Below are 20,702 nucleotides of genomic sequence, written 5' to 3'. Positions count from 1 at the left end.
CATTCTTAGCATGCTGGTCTTGTGATTCTAATAATAACATCTGAAGCGCAAGCACTCAACAGTTTTGACGCTCACGAGAACTGAGGACATACCAAAATTTGATACTCAGATGAGCTCCAATGGATAGAGCTGGGAAACAAGCATCAAGACCCATAAGCATCAGTCGTGATTCATGGAAAACAATCCAATCCGAGTAGGATCTCCGTGCATAAATAAAAATAGGCTGCAGAAGTGGATATATGCTAAAAATAGAACGATAACAACGAAAAAAAGATAACCCAAGTCGCGGTGTTCAGCCTGTATTATTGCTCGCTCTCGGCTTCAGCTTCTTCCTCTTCCACTGTAGCTTCTTGATACTGTGGATGGATAATCAACCAGCTGTCCTATCGCAAGAAACAAGCAATATTACCTGTTGATATTCTGATCTATATTTCGAAGATACAACAGTCAGTGACGTACGACGGTACAGATGTGTACGCACATTAGATCCTGAGTGTTACTCTCCGCCTCGGTGAACTCCATCACATCCATACCCTCCCCAGTGTACCAGTGCAAGAACGCACGGCGCTTGAACATAAGGGCAAACTGGTCAAGGTTGCGCTTGAAGAGTTCCTGCATACATGTTGAATTTGCAAGTGCTACCGCTGCCTGAGGTTGGCCCACGGGGGGCACAGAGCAAAGCGAAACGGACACATTGTCCGGAATCCACCTGTAATGTGTCAGTGAAGCCGATGCCAGACCAGAACTATTGCGTACTCCACAAAGAGATTCGAATTCTTCCGTTGCAGCTGCATGACCGAGTTCTGCACAAGCGTCAGTAGTGCGATTTCGTGATAGCACTACACCATACCTCTGCCTATGGAAAAGGATCAGATATCACTTTCACAAACATGTACCATCGACGTACCTCATGTGACGACACCTTGCCTCGGAAGATGCAAGCAGCAGTCAGGTACCGACTGGGGTCACGAATGTTAGTGAGTTGTTCATTCTTGTGTTATATGACATACCCAAATCGAGGATCCGAAGCGACCAGAAGATTCTTTTTGTCAAACAGCCTGCGGCACAATAAGCGAAAATTGACTGCCATCAATTGTTATACTCACGATGAGGTGAGCTCTGGAACAGAGAGTCTCTGGAAAGTCCGAGCTTTTGGATCGTAGAATGGAGCGAAACTCGGCATCAGAAAATGCAGCTGAAGCATGGAGTCAGACAAAGTGAAGAAGCATTACACAAAACTCACACGGGGGAAGGGAACAAGGTTCATCCCAAGTTTTCGAAGATCACTGAGGAAATTGTTGGAAGGACTAGACACTCATCTATTGGGGATTGCTTACCCGTTAAGCTGACCAGGAAACCTCAGACTCGTGCTGACACCACACATGACCTTGGCTATGAGCTGCAACAGAAATTGAACAATGACACACGGGTGTAAATCAATGAAGCTTACTTCGTTCAGATCTTTGTATCCAGGGCTTTTGATTTTGAGAGTGCGGACAGCTATGTCATACCTGATTTCATTAAGGTTTAGCTCGCTAAACAGATCGGGAAATTCTCACAAGGCCTCGTTGTCGATACAGATAGTAAGATCGCAGTTATCGACCAGCTGATGTATGGAAAGAAGGGAATTATATGGCTGATGCTGATCAGCGGCAAATCAGCCAGAAATTGAAAGCCATATCTTACTTCGACAACAGTTTCGGAGACCTGCAAGTCGATATCAGCCATCAGCCTCACCTGGGAGATGTCAGCCACTGACATTGGGTGCAGGAAGAATCGAAAACGTAGAAAGCATTCGATCAGGATATTCCTATTCATAGATCAGTATACAGGCAGACCAAGCAATATTACCGGGGCAGACCTCCCGCAGCTTTGAGAGAAGTAGAGAGCCTAGCCCAGCGCCAGTACCACCTCCAAGTGAGTGGATTATCTGGAATCCTTGCAATGCCTCTGTAGCCTCCGACTGTCTTCGAACAATATCCAAGATGCCGTCAATCAGCTCGGCCCCTGAATTTCGGACTCATCAGGTATCTCAGGAAGTGGATGGTAGCGATATCTCCGCACCTTCGGTGTAATCTAAGTAGCATTACGATATATTATCAGATCATGAAGTACAAAGAACCACAAGGCTTACATCCTTTTGCCCAGTTATTTCCAGCCCCTGAGTCGCTAGTGAAGTACGTATCTGGACGAAATAGCTGGCCCAGCGGCCCCGAACGAAGCTATAAAAATTCAGAACCTTGTATAAAACTTGAATTCGATCAAACTGACGCGATTGCAGACCCCGGATTCGAGATCTACCTGAACGCTTCGCGGAACGTACTTGGTAGGTCCACTAGAGTCCACTTGCGTAAAGTATACGCCTGCCTGTGAACGACAGAGATCAAAGGTAGGTGGTAAGCAATTTTATGATGACGGACTCGTGCAATTTGTTGAGGATCATTGCCTTTGTACATCTAGATATATAACGCCATCATGTCAGCTGATATCTACATAGACTGAGTCCTGAGCTTCAAAGAAGCTGCTCACCCCAGCATCGTCGAGACCATGCTCTGCTAAGAGCATCCTCCAGAAGGCCTCTCCAACTTGGTTTCCTGCCTGTAACGTTATTTTTCATGAACAACCCTGAACCCAGACTACGAGCATGCACGACGATTCACCTGCCCGACCTAAATCAACAGAATTACAAGTCAGAACAACGATCGCAGAGAGGTGCTTGTAAACTTACTTGAATGTTCACTATCTCTCGCGACATGATGGAAAGACGAATAGAAATCGATGACCAAGACGGTTTACAAGTGACGTTTGAACCACAACCCAGTAAGGACTATGATTCGAGGGGTTACGTCCGGGGATTGCCGAACATACTTAATAGAGCATCCCATGTGACCGTGTCCCATTTACGCGTCGCGTTCTGCCACCAACGTCCATTATGCGTTTCAGAGCTACCATAGAGAATGTCCCGACTTTCTATCGTCAGTCATTATATGGACTACATGTTCAGTCTTTCTGAACTATTCCTAGGTCTCATACAAGCAGTGGAAAAATTGCAGAAGAAATGTATCATGAAGTTCACCGAAACCGAGATGCACGTCATTTGCAATGATGATGCGAACGAAGGTGGGATTCAAGTCTGGTCGTAAGCTGAATCTGGTGTCTTCTACTGCACGCATCTTACCTTCATGGATAGCGTCGTAAAGGTCGACACCATGTTCACATCATACCGAATTCAATCCAATGCAAACAATGCAATAACTCTCACATTGTCTGCAGAAGCACTGTTATCAGCTCTTCGGTCATCATCTTCATCTGCATCGTCGTCCTCTGTAGCAGCTGCTATCCTTCCTTCGTACGACGCTGATGAAGTCGTCATGAAGCTTGCTAAGAAAAACGAGCAGGCCGTGTTGAGCTTCGAGATGTACGGGATGTCCAGGTCGGGACGCAAAGTCCGCGTTGCACATGACGTACGCATAGACGTGATGAGGCCAGCAGAAAGTGATAAACTCCACGAACCACGGTGCCCAGACCCAGAGGTAGGTGTTCGTTTTATTCTGCGTCTCGCAAAAGCCAACACACATCAGGTTCATGTCCTACTCCCCCCTCTACTGAAACTCCGTACCATAGTGGAGAGGCTACGTCCACTCTCAGACGTGCTTGCATTACGTGCGAACAACACTGGCATCCTTCAATTATCCATCAACACCGACGCCGTGAAACTCGAGACACAATGGGTTAAATGTGGTAACCCGTCAATAGGTGAACAACGCGGTCCGCTCTGCTGACGACATATTTTCTAACTCCCCTCAGCCAAACACGGGATAGCCCAGAACGACGAAGACGACGACGCAGAAGATATCTCGCTGAATAAGCCCGATCCCGACAAAATGTTTTGCGTGCTCGTCTCCATCCGGAGCTTCCTCAAGTTTTTAAACAGCCATGTTGTATCTGCCACCACAATCTTGTGTACGTATTCCCATTTGCACGTTCCTTCTCATCAATGCTTTTGTCCATGCAGGTTTGTGTCACAATCACTGTGCTATCTTGTACGTCTACATCGGCGAGATAGCTGACGCAGGGGGCGTCCTCACGTACTATATTCCGACTGTCATTGATGGTGACGAGTAATTCTCAAGAACAGTCCCTTTCTTCCACTACGGTGAGCATGCCCGCATCTCAATCTGATAATCTGAAAGGTAGCTGATAACGCGTTTAACGAGGTAGATCTTTGTCCGCTTGATATCCACTTATCGACCGATATAACTACCTTATCACCAGCTCCGACAATTTTCCAGAACAATAATATATTTCGGGCGAGGGCAGAGGCTACAAAGAGGATACCAAATGAAGAAACTAACACAATGACACGTAACATGCAATGTGAGTAATACAGAACATCATGCTTCCCAGAGCAGGCAAGAAGTTTTCATGTGCACGACCTGCGATACCAGCACACTCCTATGCCTAATTCCACGCTTCCGAGCACACCTTGTCCGGACGCCTGCTGTTCCGGCCCTTGCAGTCTATCTTCCCGCAATCCTGACAAGCATTCATACAAAACGTGCGTCCGCCTTTGCCCTTGCAGTCCTGCGAACCGCACTTGCAACAGTGTCGAGTTCGCTTTTGCGAGGGCTCTAGGATCGCAACTTCACTGCTGGTCTCTCCATAACCATACCCTCGTTTGAGTCCATTCTGCTCACTTGGTGTATGCGGCTGAGAAACTGGTGGAGGTGGAGCATTTTGACTTTGGGGGTGCTGGGGGTAATATGAGTACCCGGGATAGGCATACGATACATACGGGCCTGGCTGTCCGAAAGTAAACTGTTGTACCTGCGGCGGAGCCGGTGCCTGAGGTTGAGGCTGCGGCTGCGGCTGCACGGACGTGGACACTGATGGAGTAGGATGATCAGGCGTAGCGCTACCAAGAGTAGATGACGAGGGTTGAGGCATAGTAGGATGAATCTGGGTTGATGGACCAGGTTCTGGAGCACTAGAGTCTGCCTTCCATGCATCACTGAACTCGCCTATAGCATCCTGCTTGCGCTATTAGCAGACAAGAGGCAGAAGGCGGGTAGATGCATACTTGGTTGTTGTCGATTTCTCGACGAAACATATCAGCACCCACCCCACTATCGTCGACATCAAATTCCTGATCTTGGTCCCTTTTCTCATCAGGAGGCGGGTTCTGGACGGCGTTGATGATATTGAGAATGTTGTCCTTTGGAATCCCAACTTTAAGACACGCTTTCACCATGTTCCAAAGCGTTTTAGAGACACCGACAGCATGCCAATTCCAAACATTGGCCCCAGGGCCCAGATCGGCGTCACCCTGCAACAACCGCGCTGGAAACTCTTCTCTCAGCCTCACAGGAAGTCCCTGCATGACAGATGCGTCCGTGCTGGCGAATTTGCGTCCTTCAGGAGTCGTGCTAGCGATACATGATGCACTTTTGCATGCGTACTCGCATCCGATGATGAAGAAGGGTTTGTCAAGGTCGTAAACTTTAACTGGGCCACTTCGGATGCGACCTCGGTTTTGGAGAGTGCTCCCACACGCCGTGCAATGAATGCCGGCAAGAACGAGAGGTAACGGATCCCAATACAAAAATCGATGCTCGGAGTGCGTAACTCGGGCAGTCGTCCGAGGTGCAATCAATGATAAATAAGATGGCGATGAAGGAAGCCACAAAGTCCTAAGAACCGAATAGAGAGAAGGAATGGAATGTGCATCTTTGTTCTGGTTTTGAGATGGCATGAGTGAAGCGAGGTGGGACCTGAAGGCTTCTTCGACAGTAGGTCCTCCGCTGGCGATGGGATTGGGTGCGGCGATAGCTCCTAAGAGTGCCTGCATGAGCACGTTGGGCTTTGTACATGAAAGTTCTGCCCATTCATCACGATTAAGGTTGGGATCTATGGAAGGATGCTGAGCGTTCGGGACTGAGTTGCCATTCGTAATGGGAGGTGTGGTGTGTGGGGCTTGAGGGGTGAATCCTTGCCATGGGGGTGGGATCCCGGGATGTTGTGGATAATATGCCTACCGACAAACGATCAGTGCTTCGACAACCTTGAACAAACTGGAACACGCACCCCAGGGAATGGTACACCAGGTGGAAGTTGTGGCGTATCCGCACTCAGCTTTACACTCGATCGTCGCTGCTGATTTGCTTTCCGAGCGCCGACAGATCCGGCGGGTAAGCCATCTTTACGAGGGCGGCCCACCGGACGCTTGATCTTTTCGCTGATGATGGCGGGATCAGGAGGCTGTTTTTTCCCACTTCCTTTGGGCCGTCCAGGTTTGCGCTTAGGGGGAGGCTCATTAGGGTCTGCAGCTGCATGTCAAGGGGTTAGCAGAGAATAAAATACGGAGATGATAAAAATTGTACCCTGCACAATGGTAGAAGCCGATTCGACTGGCATGTTCGCCATGGTGTTCTCCATGGATAATTTCTGGAGATATGTGAGCGGCGTTGAGACATAAAGGAAGCATAAGTTAAAGATGAAAGATTGCAAAGAGGATATCCCTGCAACAAAGACCGAATATACGACATAACCCAACACGCTAGAAAGTAGTTATCCAAGATAAAACAGTAATCTCGACAAGGACATCGTCTATTGCGTGGCTCAAAAATGCTCTTAAAAATGAGAAAAACGTAGGAAAATAGAGGATGAATCTTTGATGATGGAGGATGTAGAGCTCACCACTGATGAACGTTAGTCTTTGTAGCCAGTTAATGGAGAGTTTCTTGTTAGCAGTTGCTAACAGCTTATCCCCTGAGACGCTCGGCTGTGGTCGTGAGAAAGCGGTTAGGCGACAAATGCTTTTCCTGTTTTATTAGATCGGAGCTTAAATTGAAACCTTAAGTGCCTTCCAACTTTTTATTGCTCCTAATGCCATCCTATCGATTATAGAGGTGAGTGAGCCATGATTTCACTGTTTAGAGTCATCTATTTCACCATTCTACGATGATCTGTAACCGAATGCAATTAGGAAGTGCCGTCTCAAAGTCATCTATTGATGACTGGTGTCGAAACTCGGTTCTCTGACTTATCATTTGACTCGGTGTTCATTTCAAAATTCACTCATCTTTTTCTCCATAGGTGCTTAACACGATCAAGAATTCGTATTCACTACGGCACAGTCCTACAAGGTAACAGTACAAATTGCAATTGCATTACAGTAATATTGTGTTTTTGAAAAGCCTTCTATAATTATATTCCATTTTCTAGTTGGACAACTGCTTGATCTTCATGATGATCGCTGTGGGAACGTCACAATTAATATCAGTCAGCACTAAATTCAAGAACAACACAAACATTGAGGGTCAAGGTTTTGGTAAGGAATTTGCTCGGACAGACCACCACAGCCTTCCTTGGTCGTACCCATGTAACCATACCTGGGTGTGAGCTGGCGCTCGATGAGCCAAGTACCCATCTTCGAACCAAGCTGAAAGAGCCGTTAGTGTAGGCCTACCGCACACGAACGGATACATACCCCAGTCTTCTGATTCAGTGATTCAACAACCAACACGAAGGGGCTTGAACCAATCTTCCTGAGCGTTTGCTCATCGACCAAGTTGAGCGTGGGCTTGTTGATCAAGCCAACATCCAGGCCCTCCTTGCGGCAGCGCAGGACAGCGTCCCACGAGCGGTAGAGCATCTCACCGAAGGAGACAACGTATCCCGCCTTGCCCTCGACGATCGTCTCGTCCTTGCCAGGAACAAACTTGTAACCGTCACCGAAGAATTTGGTACCGTCCTCCTTCAGGATGTAAGGTACCTTCGAACGCGTGGAGAAGACGAAACGGAGACCACGCTCGAAGAAGACGCGCTGGATGACAGCCACCATCTGCAATGGGTCGGCAGGGAAGTACAGCCACGACTGAACATCAGAGAGACCATTGTCGGCGAAGAAGGAGTTGACACCAAAGTGGCAGGTGTTGTCGGCCATCTATAGACAAGGTAAGCCCAAGCCTCAGATATAACATCGATAAATCACACACCTCATCAACACCAGAGTGCGAGAAGTGACTGAGAACATTGCAGTTGTTCAGGCGGGCCATAGTGACCTCAGAGATAACCATCTCAAGGAAAGCGGAGAACGTTGAGAAGACACCGAACTTGTTCGCGTCGAAACCGAAACCAGCAGCTGTCGAGAAGTTTCCGCGTTCCATGATACCAGATGGAACAAACACCTCAGGGTGCTTTTGGTGGATGACTTTGAGACCAGTGGAACCCTCGAGATCACCTTTTTGGAAATGAGCCAAATTCCAAAATTTATCAATGAACTCACTGTCGATCACCATGACTTTCGCGGCAGCCTCTTCCTTGCTAAGCTTGTCCAGCACCAAGTTGACAGCTTCACCAAAGACAACACGGTTTGCGCCAACCTCCTTGGTGGAGCCAATGTATAAGTATGGCGCGCTCGAAGGCTTAATGTTGTTGAGAATATCCTCCGACGTTGAAGTGGGGTACCCCCGCGCGGTGAGGTATTTGATGGCGGACTTCACAGGGATAACATCGTGCCCGTGAGTGCTACCCTCAATATCAGCAACACCCGGCGCCATAAGACGCTTGGCGACGACTGGAACCATGATCAAAATTCAAGTTACGCTGGCAAGTCGAATGGCTTACCAGCAGCAGGACCATCGTAGGTGATAATCGCGGCAATGGCGGCCCACAGTGCGTCGATGTCCTCACCCTGAACGGTAAGGACTTTGAGACCGTGACCCTCGAGAGTCTTACTGACGTCGTAGCCCTTCAGGTACTGAGATGGGTGTCCGGCGATAGTGACGTCATTGTCGTCGATCAACAATTTAACATTCAAGTTCTGCGCGACAGCCAATCTGGCAGCCTCGGCATCGTTACCCTCCTGCTGGGAACCATCGGAACCCAAACAGAAGACAACTTTCTCCTTGTTGGCCATGGCGACACCGTTCACCATGGGCCACATGTGACCAAGACGGCCAGAGGAGAACTTGACACCAGGTGTCAAACCCAGTTCGGGATGACCGGGTAACTTTGAGTTGGCTTCACGGTAGTGAAGGAGGTGCTCGGGGGGAATGTGCCCATCGAGAGCAGCGAGGAGGTATTGAGTTGCGACACGGTGACCTTGATATATTGTTAGATCAAGTCCAAAAGATGCATATATTCATTCACATACCTGCTTCGTCGAAGACGATGGGGAGGTACTTCTCCGACGCCTCGAACAAGCTGAGGAGAATGCACACCTCCGGAATGGTGTCATAAGCTCCACCTGGTGCGAACAGTAAGCGAAAAGCAAGCCGTCGGTGATCAAAGCCACAAACCAGTGTGCCCGCTCACTCCCCGAGCAGCGCCTGTTGCAGTGAAGAGCACGAGAGCATCACGGAGAAGCTGGATGTTGTGCAGAAGAGTCGATTTCTGCTCTGCAGTCAACTGGGGCTTGGAGGGGTCAAGAGTCAATCTTATCGCATCATAAGAACCCCGATTGAGCACACATTCCAAATTTACTGCAACAAAAGAAGACTGACTTTCTGTATTGCTTGAGATCAATTGGGAACGCGCTCTCTGTGCCAGGCATTTTGGGAGATCAGGTGCTTCGGAGGTCTAAGTAATCGTGGTGTGATGATAGACTGATCCATTCGATCCTTACCTTTATCAAGGCGAGCGTGTGAACTTGCATATCCACGGGCCGCGCTGGGAGCGAGCAACTCACATGAAACCAACATGCGACGAAAGGAAACGTTCGAAAGCTTTCACAAGCGAGAGTGCACTCAGCTAGTCTCGGAGTGTAGGTTACCAGGCCATTTGCTCACAGCACTGCTTCATTATAAGTCCCTCCGATGAGAGAACTACACTACCGTGAGTATGTTCACATTTAGATTAGTGCAGATCTTCCCAATCATGTGAGGGTTATCGCAGTTTCGGGAGTATCGTGAAAGTTCTGTGAGTCTCGTATCTACCTTCTTGCGAGTTTCTGTGGAACGAACGGATCCTGACGCTTTGCGTAGATATATTAGACACGTTCTTTGTATTCGGCCTGGGATGGTTACTATGTAACTTTCCCCGCGCCCGTTTATCGGAGGCTACACATCCTTTTCGAAAAGGCTAATGATATAGGAACCCGGTGGGGGCGGTGCCCCTGACGAATGATTGTGGTCGATCTAATTATGGTCAAGTGAAACGTCAATGCACTCCTATCTCCGCTGCCAACACCAACTTTGAACTATGTCGATATTGTCTGCGCTCGGAAGGCAATACGGTGGCGGTTTGACATCCTCGCCTATCGCATGCTTACCTGCTAGACCATAGCTGCACCTTCCCGAGACAGCCACGTCGAGTTGCTAACCTGCCTGGATTCCTCGACACACAAGCATGCGCTGATCGGACTTGCCTACAACTTGGGGAGTTTCCAGTCGATCATGCATGGATAGAACCGGTACACAAGACTGGATTCGATTGTTGATGATGGTCATTGACATTACTGAAGTTGGAGTCTCAACATGGTCTCTTAAACTTATGATACCTATTACAAGTACTTATCATGTGAGCGGACCTATTAGGTTGTACTCCACCAGCGGACGTACTGAACCTTCGAAAGCCATTCAGGCCTCACCTATGAGATATAATTAAAATGAGCCTGATCAAGCTTAGGTTGGCTGTGGCGCCGCACATGTGCAAATTCAAGATGTGAAAGAGAAATGGATGTGCTTTTTTCGGACGTTGGAAAGACCCCATGCCTCATGATCTATAGACCAATCCAAACTTCAGGCGTCGTATCACCCGAAGCAATAAGAGTCAGAAGGCAAAATTCTGCACGATGTCTGACTCGGCGTGTCTCAATCTTCTACTGTCGAATTGTCAAAGAAGGAAGGCAGTCGTTGCCATTTAATTCGGATCCGAGGGATGCGATGAGACGATGATTATGCCCATTACCCAGTTCCGAGTCCATCGACTGCGCATGCTGCAAAGAAGAACTCGTGATCGTTACTTATTACCTTGTACATTCGCAAGTTTGCGTTGGTGCTTTCCAACTTGAACATGTGAACAAGTGGCGTACGTATTACGTGCACGCGTGATGTTGTGCTGCTGCATTTATTCTAGTTCAACCGCGCTTGTATCCGCTTCCGATCAATCACCTTGGAGAAGGAATTAGCGCCTAGCCCTCAGCGCTGAACCTGAGTGAGTAGTACTGAGTGTTTGACAGTAATTAACTAGTCTCGGCAGTGAATTGTCGAAGCTAAGCCTTGTAAGTTCTGGTCCTCTTGCGCAACTACCAGTCTTTCCACACAGGAGGAAAACAGTCGTTCCTTAATATTTTGCTGCCAGTGGCAACCTTCTCGAGAAATATCGCTTATCCATCACACTAGCCAGTAATGCCGCGCGCAGCCAGTGTCCAAATGGGGTTTGCTAGTCCGAAGCTGGAATCCACTTAAGACAACTATGCGCACTATGATATGGGGCATTGCACACTCTCCTTTAGGTGAGATACGGTCATCTTCCTGTTCACGACATCACACTCTCTGCTCCATATGGCCACGACTTTGAAAAGGGAACTCCGGGATATCATTCAGTACCGCAATGCCTACTTTCTTGCGTTCTCAGCGACTACGGGATACGTCTGCTTTGGTTGGGACATCGGTCTAATAGGCGGCGTGATCTCATTGCCATCATTTCAAGAATATTTCGGTCTGCTATCGGAATCAGCCTCTGCGCGCGCCAGCTTGAGCGCGAATATAGTCTCGGTTCTGCAAGGAGGCGGATTGTAGGTGCAGTTCAGTTCCTGCTTACCACAACTAGACTCATATATTTAGCTTTGGGGCGTTGTTTTCGAGTTACTTTGCAAGTCGATTTGGGAGAAAGCCTGTTCTATTAGCTTCGGCAGTCATCTACCTCATTGGAAGCATCATCCAGTCAACAGCTGGAATTGGAACGTCCCCGGCTGTCGGATTGAAAGTTTTGTATTTCTCCCGTTTCTTGGGCGGCATGGGAGTAGGTTTGATGTCAGCTTTGGTGCCAACGTACGTATCCGAATGTGCTCCGAGAGCCATACGCGGTCGATGCACCGGCTGCATCGAGGTTGCCGTGGGACTGGGAAATATGCTGGCTTGTAAGTGTCACTTCCAAACCTGTGACAATTTGCTTGATCGATAGTGTATAGTTTGGGTCAACTACAGCGTTTCTCTCAATATCTCACCAGGACAAATGCAGTGGCGGTTACCCATTATCGCCCAGATTGTACCTGGGGCACTCTTCCTGTTTTTTATGCTGTTCCAACCCGAGTCTCCCCGTTGGCTTGTGGAACACGGTCGCTACGAGGAAGCAGCTGTAGCCCTCGCATATATTGCGAGCAAGAACCAGGATGATGATGCCGTCGTGCTGACTCTCAGCGTAATTCGCGCCGATTTCATCGGGAAGCACAAACTGCCACTGCTCGAACAATTCCGCAAGATGGGGGAGTCGAAGATCATATTCCTGCGCTGTATCATCCCATCTCTCGCCACCTTCTTCCAGCAGTGGTCCGGCACGAACGCAATTAATTACTATGCCCCTGAAATATTCGCCGGCCTCGGTTTCTCATCTACTTCTTTAGCGCTATTTGCCACTGGCATATATGGTGTCGTGAAATTTGTCATGACATTAATAACTCTCGCCTTCGTCATCGAAAGTTGGGGTAGGAAGAGGTCCCTGATTTATGGTGGTCTATTGCAGGGTTTGATGATGCTATGGATTGGCGGGTACGCTGGTGCTCACCCAAACCAGGGCGTTGTGCCAGGGACGTACGTTTCTATCGTCGCCATATATCTCTTCGGCATCTTCTTCTGCATAGGCTGGGGTTTTACTCCCCTTGTCCTCGGCTCTGAAGTTGCCCCAGGCCATCTCCGTACGGCCGTCATGTCCCTCGCAACTGCGACTACCTGGCTGTTTACTTACGTCATCGCCCAAATCACGCCCATCATGCTGAACCACATAACCTATGGGACTTATCTCGTGTTCGGCGTTGCTTCATTTATAATGGCAGCATGGGTATATATTTTTATACCCGAGACGACTGGGTATCCTCTGGAAGACATTAAATATCTCTTCGAGAAGAATATCATTATTCGCTCGTTGGAAGACGCGCCTGGGGGCAGGATTTTTCTTGGGAAACGTCGTGCCGTCCCCGTGGAGGAGCTTAAAGCCGCCGATGTCCTTGCGCCGAATAGTTCTAAGGAAATTTTGGAGGAGTCGAGGTCGCGCTCGGAGGAAGCGTCCGCGCAGGGACATTCCCTTCGAAATTCAAATTCACAAAAGTGGGAAGATCCTCTTATTATATAAACGCAGCATATTGCGGCAGTTAAATGAGTCTCTGTACGTTGTTTATTGTTACACACCTGTAAGATGAGGGACTAGCTTGTGTATTGTATGTATTGGCTATCTAGCTTTATTACACCTTTCGGAATAGAACTTCCAGGCTTTTCAAGAGTTACTTGCATCTCTACATGAACATGTCATCAGAGTTGCTTGAAGCACTTATGTAAGGTAGATCTCTCTATCTCCTTCTAACGGCTTCATACAAGACCTCCGCACATCAACAGATTGAGATGTCAGTGCTACTGGAACATATTTTGCGTCTCGTTTTGTTGTTAAGTTGTGCATACATACGATCAAGGGTTGTGTAGTTTGTATTACTGTTAATATAAGTTACAGCAAGTATCGACTCATAGACGAAGTAGATTCACCGGTAGACATGTCTGATGCTTGTAGCACCAGATAGAGGGAGGACTTCCAATGTAATTGGGGGCCAATAAAACAATCAGGAATCCCCTATGCCTCGCTAGCAACCACAGCCGCTCGATGCGCCTGTTTGCAGGCAGGCTTTCCATTCAGATGCCTCTTCAAAGCATCAGGGCGAGTAAACGGGTGTCGGCAACCCAAACATGAATATTCGGGAACACGATGTCTAAGACACTGCCGGTGACGTGCAAGGTCGGTGGCACTGTGACAAACCTGCCTACAACCGTCGAGTAAGCAGGGAAATGTGGTCTGTTTGGATCCAGCAGGACTTCTTCCTTTGACGGATGTCGATGACTCATATTCAGAGTCATCGGTTCCATAAGTGGGTGTGGAAGCATTGGATGAGGAACATGGCTTGCGGGTTGTAGCTTTCTGCTCGTCTCTGAGGTATTTTCGCCTTTTGGTGCTACCCCTGGTCGGAGCTGATGCATTCCGTCTTTTCTTTGTGATCAGCAGTCCGGGTACCCAGAACCCTGATATGCGAAGAAGTTGGAGTAGATGGAGGGGGAATATCGATATTATCATAACCGTCATCACTTTCCACGTCGGGGGTAGAAGGGGTATAGCCATCCTCAGAACCGTCGGACCATGAAACGGAACTAAGAGCCGAATGCGTTGGTGAATCCTGTGTGACGCTACGCGGCTGCCATGACATTGTACCATCTGTTGAGTAACCGCAGTCATCCATCTCGTCATCGGCATCAGATGGATGATCGTCACATTGGGTGACAGCTGGTCCGTTGGAAGCTGCGCTATCACTTCCATGACTATACAAGGATACAGACGGTGATTGGGGCGCTGGAAAATCCTCATAGTCTAGAGTATAGGGGCGCAGAGAGTTAACTTCACTTGGTCTTACAGACACAGCACCGCGTCTCTCTTCGTAAGACGAACGACGAAGGCGATAGCCAGGTCTATCCCATGTTATTCCCATATCAGAGGGTGAACTTTCCACCACACTGGCGAGGTAACGAGGTCGTTTCTGACCGAAACCCTGAGTATGTGGGCAATTACGTGAATCCCAGGCACGAGCCACAGCATCGTAAAGCTGCGAAATATAAGGACACCATTCATACACAGATCATCCAGCTTACATTGTTCGGGGGCTTAAATGATGCTAGCTCTTCATCCATGGTAGCAATGTCGAAGTGGTTCTCTAAAGTGCAATTGTAACCAATGTTACAGTTGAATGCGGTCACCAGACACGCCGATGCGAATGGGGTCATCGTGAACGAGGAGAGCTGTTTGGATATCGTAGAGATGTGCGTTGGAGCAAGGTGAAGCGACGTGCCTTTATACGTTAGTCTGAATCATCCGCGATCATGTAAAGCACTTTGTCACTCGTAACAAAGCATCCAATCGATGCTTCTAGGTATAATTGCATTTTATTTCCCAGTACGACTGTAACATATGAATGATAACATTCGAGGACGCCAAGCATGACTTACAATCATCGTTTCAAGCCTTTCACTGATCCTGACACGAGAAACACGAGAAGCACTAGTAGCGCAGAGACATCCACCGCGGCCCAATTGAACAAAGGAAGTCACCAGAAAGGTTGCAAGAAGGTCCCTTTCAAATGTGGGAAAAAGTTGGAACGAGGTTCATCATGAATGCACTCTTCAAGTTCATTTACCCTGTGTGACACTTGCATTGTCCAGATCCACCAACCATCCAGCGTCCGCGGAAGTCCTGAACAGTTGTGAATAGGAATGAGAAGTCCATCGCTTGCTCTGAACGAATACGACATATTGAGAGCTCCTGCAACGGCTGGCCAATAACTCGTATCATATCGCGCAACGCATGTCTCCTTGAGGTCCCAACTCTATTTGCGACCCTCGGGGCTTGGTTGTGAAATCGTGCATGTAACGAAGCACTCTCACTATCGGAGGGGCGCGCATCACCATCAAGCATTTTAATACCGCAGTTCGTCTGCGGAAGAATAGATAGGCCCTTGTTTCGAGTTGCGTAAATACATTCTCCTTCATTTGTGAGAGGGATCCTTCACGCGATCGACACCTAGCCAAGCGCATTCGCTCAGCACACTCAAGGTCACCACATAACTAGAAAATCTATCCTGAATAATAGTCCTGATTCTTGAATGCATTAGCTCGGTCACTCACCACTGTTTGGTTATTCTTAGATAGCCTGGATAGCATGCTTTGCACAATTTCGGCTGCGAATTAGCTGTGGTAGGACCTGCTCTGAGCACTCCAGAATAAGCTAGTAGCAACACTAGGACAAAGATACGTGCATACTGGCTTGCCGCTGATGAGTTTAAACTCTATCATATGATGGTGTTCCGTTCCATATCATGATATTTTGCTGAGCGGCGCCCTCAACGTCAACGCCGGGTCTTGCCAGAACTTCGAATCACGCAGACCCAACAATTGGCCGAAGCTTGCCAAATTCCCTCGCTACGTTTCGCTACCACCCGATGGTCCGTGCGCAATCAGCCCAGTATAAAACTCGACCACTCATGGATCGAATTCCTCATACTTACCTTGATGGCACGGGCCTCTTCATGTCTCAGGTTCTTGGGCTGTAGGGACCTTTCATAGCACGGCGACCCTGTCCTCAGAGGGTACCTGCAGTTTGTGTGAGCTTCGGCTCATGCACTGTCTCAATATTTTCCTGTCCCACCACGGCCACTCTGGCTGGGTGGGCCTTATTTTTTGCTGGTTGGGTGTCCTAACCCTAACCCTAGTGTGAGTAGTCGAAAATGGAAAACTGTCTATGAATTCATGATCAGTCAATCCATGATGCGATTCGATCGTGTGTTGAATTCCGCTAGGAAGGAAATTACATCTGCATACAGCTGCTTTCAGCATGAGGTAGAAACTGCAACCTGCTAGATGATTATATTTTTACTAAACAATGCACATCAATATGATTATTTAGTCCAGCCAGCTGCCAGGAGTAAATTCGTTCATGGTTACAAGTCGACTGCCATCCTACTTTAGGGTCTCAGTGAATATTCCCAACGGACTATCGATCATGCCGCCGCCGGCCTAACACGCAAGCCTAGACATACCGCCTCTAGAGATGATCTAGGAACACAAACCTAAAGATCCTGAAGTTGCGCTACAACGATCGGCCCGAGACTAATGGAGTATCAAGCTCGGTGATCGCCTCTGTTTTTCAAACAGCCAGCGAGCGCAAAATGATGGAATCCATGCGGTGCGAGCGTTAATGGTTCCTGTCAACCTTATGCTCATTGATAACCGTCTTATAGGCGGTGACTATGGTGGGGCGAGTGCGCTTGCTCATGTCGTCCTGGACTAGCTCAAAAAATGACATTGTGGTCAACGGTAGACAGTTGCGGTAAGCAGGTGGAGGTTTATCTGAAAAAACAATTTATTCAACAGCGTGTCAGCGCTTTTCACGGACCCATGTGTAAGGAACATGCCGTGTTTAATCACCACCGAGCGCAAATGAGTCGTGATTACAGAGCGTCCCTTCAGCGGAAAGGTTCAAGTTAATTTCAGTCTAAAACCCCGGTCAGGAACAGCGACCCACACTCAAGTTAGTCGTCATCTCCTGAACTTCTCACTGTTCTCACAGTGTTTGCAAATTTGGAAAATCCATCATCTTAGCGGTGATCAGAATCGCTGCATTATGATCCATCCTTGTACTCCTTCAAGCTTTTGGTTCCTTACACCTCGCGATACGCTGCCTTACCAACGATGGGTGTAGGTGCGCTCTAGGCATATGGAGAAAGCGCACAATTGTCACGAACGGCCTTGGTAATAAATTGGTAGCGCCTGGTAGCGCACGCATAGGGGATCCACCTGAAAATCTAATTGATCCGAGTCGTCTTCTTTCTGTTGGTAGTTTCCTCATTTCTGCTCTCACATGCGCCGGGATCTCCTATCTCCAGGGACGAAAGGATTTATGCATTGAAACGATGGAACTTCATAACACAGCAGTTCAGTTTGGTCGGTGATGTAAGCACTATTATTATCCTTCAGTGTGAAAAGGTCTAGTGAGTGCCAGGAACACTCTCGCAATGGCACACTAACGGCACCGATAATTCAAGATGCGGGGCGCATTTACACAGATAACTCTGATCGCAGGCTTGAAGTTGTCCCGGGTACCAACCTCAAGTAGTGTTCTTTCCCTGAAAAGCTCTAACTGAGCGATGGTGGTATTCGCAGCAACGAATCAACACCCTTTATCAAATTTTATTTCCATCGGTGAGCGAGCTGCCATCTCTGTTCGCGCGGGCTACAATCTACAAGTCAATTCTGGCTTGCGTGTCGCACGGCTGACTCTTAGCATGTCAGCATGATATCTTGAGCTCATACTGACTCAGGCTTATGACAGGCTGACTCAACTTGCCCGCTTACTAGTATTATTGCTTGGAATCTGGGTTTTCCAAGCCCGGGGTTCCACTATCAGCGGAACGGTGACCATGGCTCAGGTCGAATATTCTTATTATAGAGGCTGTGCCTTCTCCTGCAAAAGCCACAATACTTACGTTCTTACCTAGAACGACCCCCCTGCGGCACTATTTTTAAATCCCGATCCAGCGCTAATTGGAGGTTAGCACAGCGTCCCACAGCGTGCACAGCAACGTCGGCGGGTGGGAGCCAACCCTATCGATTCTCCTCGTGTTCTACGTTCGAAATAACAATGCACACCACATGCGGTGTACTGAGCACGTCTAGAATGCAGAAACGCGATATGAAAGAGAATTACCCTCGAATAACAGCGCGTGGCCAACACTCTCGCAAGGCACGTTTCAGGGCACCAAGAATGGGTTCGATTAAACACCCGCACACTGAGAATTACACATCGCACCGAGTCACCGCTGGTGGTTGCGAGGAGGCTAAAATATCCATACTAGAATCGAAATGATTCCTTGATTAGCAACGATGGGGCGTAACAATGGTACAATGATATCATTTCGTCCGTGTAACTTATCCTAGCTCGTCCTGTGCAACCATCATCCTCGATAGCCGCCGGGGATCGAAGGCCTACTCATTAATTACGGCAAGGTCCGCGTGTTTGACAGGATAACCCCAGGTACACGGGAGAATGGCAGGGAATGCTTCCTTCGTCGATCCTACCACTTGTAGGGGACGTGGTCGCACTGCCTCACAAAGCATGGTGGGATGGATCAGATTGTACCTCGGAAATTGGGTCGCGTGATGCTGCGTGTATGCTACAAGAAATTCCTATTTCCAGTGATATTGTGTCGACCTGATCATATGTTCTGTCTGATGTTCTCGCGATCGTTGATGAAAGAGGCGATGCATCAATACATATTGATCAAGGTGTGCCAAACTGCCGCATACAGGAATTTCATTAAACAAGCCCCTTCTTGGCTGGGTTATAGAACGGGGCTGTGCGTAACGTGCAGCCGGGCCAGATATCTCAATTCCGCAGGTCGTATTCGCTTGCTCTCCATTGCAATGAATGTGCACGTTCACCTCGTCGATCGGCCGTACGGTTTAAACCCACGGTTATCGTGGGATCCGAGAGAGGATTATGCGTTTGAGACGGGAGAAACGACTTGTAACATTGTCTACTGCGGACTCTATAGATGTTTTGATATACCGCATCAAGCACTGCGGGAGAAGTACTCAGGAACGGAGTTCGAGAGCGAGCGTAACTTTCGCGGGTAGCTCGATCAATAGTTGATGGATGTGCATAAAGAATATACTAAGTCGATGCAAATTTCATAATGTATGGCACTGTCACAGTAAGCACCATGTGGTCGCAATACGAGAACGGCTGAAAAAGGAGTTTTGGAACAGGGATCGACAGGGAGAGTGACTTTCCGGTGCTATAGTGATAGTAGTGCGAGTCGGCGTCGGGTGACTGGGAGGGTCGTCCTGGGCTGCCGATGCGCTGCCAAGGTCTTCGCGGGAGGAACCCATGTAAGGACTAGTTGAAATCAATATTGCCAGCTATTGGAATTTCGCGACTGTCCAACTTTCACGGCGCAATCGGAAACCCCTAAGTCACCACGAATGAAGCGTTCACGATAGACTTTGATTAGTATGAATACCACGATATATTAAGATCAAGAAGGATCCGATCGTATCGCTATGTTTCGAATTCGACGATTCCAGTGGGATGTAAAGGCAGTGGTGGCATTTTGGCCGTGAGGTTGATGAAGAGATGTCGATAGTCGTAGTAAGTTTTGATGTACGTAAGGAGCATCAAAGAAAGATTTACTCAATGACTGATCATGAACAAATGACATGTCTATGTCAAGTTGCACATGGTTGATGGCGCCTAATGTACCATTTATGTAATTTTTGGGCGAATGGGGGGACGAACGGTCCTTGAATTTGGCCTTGGGACCGTCTGCCATCATGCGCCGACAAGAATGATTACCGACGCGGCGTCTATAAATGGTTGTGATCGGCATCTTGAGAATGTCGACTTGGCAAGATGGATGAATCAGCAGGAGAACAACAAGATTCGAAGAAAAGGCGACGGCAACGCAATGATGTGATCATGTCATGGATGGAGGAGGGAAGCGGAAGCAGATGCTGGAACAAACCAATCGGGAGTTGCCGAACCAAAAGATGGATTGCGTGATGCCGAGAATTCTGGAGGTAGGCAGAAGTGCCGCCCTTCTCGGTCTTGTAGGCATCAGCGGATGCTTATCAGCTGGGCACAACGTTGCCGAGGCTTATCTACCCTGACTTGAACATTGTCAAGAACAATAACTTCGAAATTATTACGGCAATATTCAGTAATCGCGGCCGGATCCTTGCGCGGGACATGGATGACGCCGACCAGTGAAAGCGCACTCTCGGCAGGATATTTTCTACGTTTGGGTAGTAGTCCGGCCGAATATACATGTAAAGCGGAGGTTAAAAAGACCAGGCACTACTGATGCCAATAATAAATCTATTGGAACGGGCTAATTCTCACAAAACCTCTACCTCCCCTTTGACAAGCGTCTATATCTTTCTTATTCCTATCCTCAT

At 48.3% G+C, this 20,702-nt stretch overlaps 7 protein-coding genes across 7 annotated transcripts; 3 read left to right on the top strand and 4 right to left on the bottom strand.

Moving 5' to 3' along the window:
- Positions 1–250: 250 nt before the first annotated feature.
- On the bottom strand, positions 251–2,828 carry BJ212DRAFT_1585990 (beta-tubulin 2). Its single transcript, XM_041342384.1, has 21 exons — positions 2,729–2,828; positions 2,661–2,669; positions 2,530–2,598; positions 2,421–2,456; positions 2,272–2,367; positions 2,135–2,222; positions 2,065–2,076; positions 1,862–2,007; positions 1,760–1,810; positions 1,687–1,707; positions 1,560–1,636; positions 1,451–1,511; positions 1,338–1,399; positions 1,244–1,286; positions 1,107–1,195; positions 1,011–1,058; positions 904–959; positions 757–805; positions 482–709; positions 410–425; positions 251–383 (listed from the first exon to the last, which is right to left on the bottom strand). Exons 1-21 carry the CDS (start codon positions 2,753–2,755, stop codon positions 303–305), a joined length of 1,365 nt encoding a protein of 454 aa, XP_041196031.1. The 5' UTR covers positions 2,756–2,828; the 3' UTR covers positions 251–302.
- Positions 2,829–2,932: 104 nt separating this feature from the next.
- BJ212DRAFT_1265300 (checkpoint protein Hus1/Mec3) lies at positions 2,933–4,125 on the top strand (the record flags this gene model as incomplete). The annotated part of the gene is made up of 6 exons (XM_041330478.1): positions 2,933–2,975; positions 3,025–3,139; positions 3,191–3,533; positions 3,582–3,756; positions 3,808–3,963; positions 4,016–4,125. The coding sequence occupies 6 exons, from the start codon at positions 2,933–2,935 to the stop codon at positions 4,123–4,125; spliced, it is 942 nt and encodes a 313-aa protein (XP_041196030.1).
- A 336-nt stretch (positions 4,126–4,461) lies between these two features.
- On the bottom strand, positions 4,462–6,423 carry BJ212DRAFT_1297433 (uncharacterized protein; the record flags this gene model as incomplete). Its single annotated transcript, XM_041332602.1, has 4 exons — positions 4,462–5,040; positions 5,081–6,031; positions 6,085–6,326; positions 6,381–6,423. 4 exons carry the CDS (start codon positions 6,421–6,423, stop codon positions 4,462–4,464), a joined length of 1,815 nt encoding a protein of 604 aa, XP_041196029.1.
- A 342-nt stretch (positions 6,424–6,765) lies between these two features.
- BJ212DRAFT_1336616 (thiamine diphosphate-binding protein) lies at positions 6,766–9,620 on the bottom strand. The gene is made up of 9 exons (XM_041334944.1): positions 9,507–9,620; positions 9,303–9,439; positions 9,158–9,250; positions 8,629–9,105; positions 8,288–8,578; positions 7,998–8,242; positions 7,490–7,945; positions 7,312–7,441; positions 6,766–7,255 (listed from the first exon to the last, which is right to left on the bottom strand). Exons 1-9 carry the CDS (start codon positions 9,554–9,556, stop codon positions 7,221–7,223), a joined length of 1,914 nt encoding a protein of 637 aa, XP_041196028.1. The 5' UTR covers positions 9,557–9,620; the 3' UTR covers positions 6,766–7,220.
- A 1,887-nt stretch (positions 9,621–11,507) lies between these two features.
- Positions 11,508–13,293, top strand: BJ212DRAFT_1445446 (general substrate transporter; the record flags this gene model as incomplete). The annotated part of the gene is made up of 3 exons (XM_041338118.1): positions 11,508–11,740; positions 11,790–12,085; positions 12,137–13,293. The coding sequence occupies 3 exons, from the start codon at positions 11,508–11,510 to the stop codon at positions 13,291–13,293; spliced, it is 1,686 nt and encodes a 561-aa protein (XP_041196027.1).
- A 224-nt stretch (positions 13,294–13,517) lies between these two features.
- Positions 13,518–14,865, bottom strand: BJ212DRAFT_970400 (uncharacterized protein). Its single transcript, XM_041344479.1, has 2 exons — positions 14,847–14,865; positions 13,518–14,800 (listed from the first exon to the last, which is right to left on the bottom strand). The coding sequence occupies exon 2, from the start codon at positions 14,563–14,565 to the stop codon at positions 13,783–13,785; it is 783 nt and encodes a 260-aa protein (XP_041196026.1). The 5' UTR covers positions 14,566–14,800; positions 14,847–14,865; the 3' UTR covers positions 13,518–13,782.
- A 1,472-nt stretch (positions 14,866–16,337) lies between these two features.
- Positions 16,338–17,076, top strand: BJ212DRAFT_1336592 (uncharacterized protein). Its single transcript, XM_041334943.1, has 3 exons — positions 16,338–16,586; positions 16,654–16,932; positions 16,988–17,076. The coding sequence occupies exons 1-2, from the start codon at positions 16,497–16,499 to the stop codon at positions 16,765–16,767; spliced, it is 204 nt and encodes a 67-aa protein (XP_041196025.1). The 5' UTR covers positions 16,338–16,496; the 3' UTR covers positions 16,768–16,932; positions 16,988–17,076.
- The last annotated feature ends 3,626 nt before the right edge of the window (positions 17,077–20,702 follow it).

The sequence above is a fragment of the Suillus subaureus genome, assembly GCF_016647635.1.
Source record: "Suillus subaureus strain MN1 chromosome Unknown BJ212scaffold_7, whole genome shotgun sequence".
NCBI lineage: Eukaryota > Fungi > Basidiomycota > Agaricomycetes > Boletales > Suillaceae > Suillus > Suillus subaureus.
The sequence above is the reverse complement of the archived record's forward strand: the minus strand, read 5'-3'. Positions and strand labels throughout refer to the sequence as shown.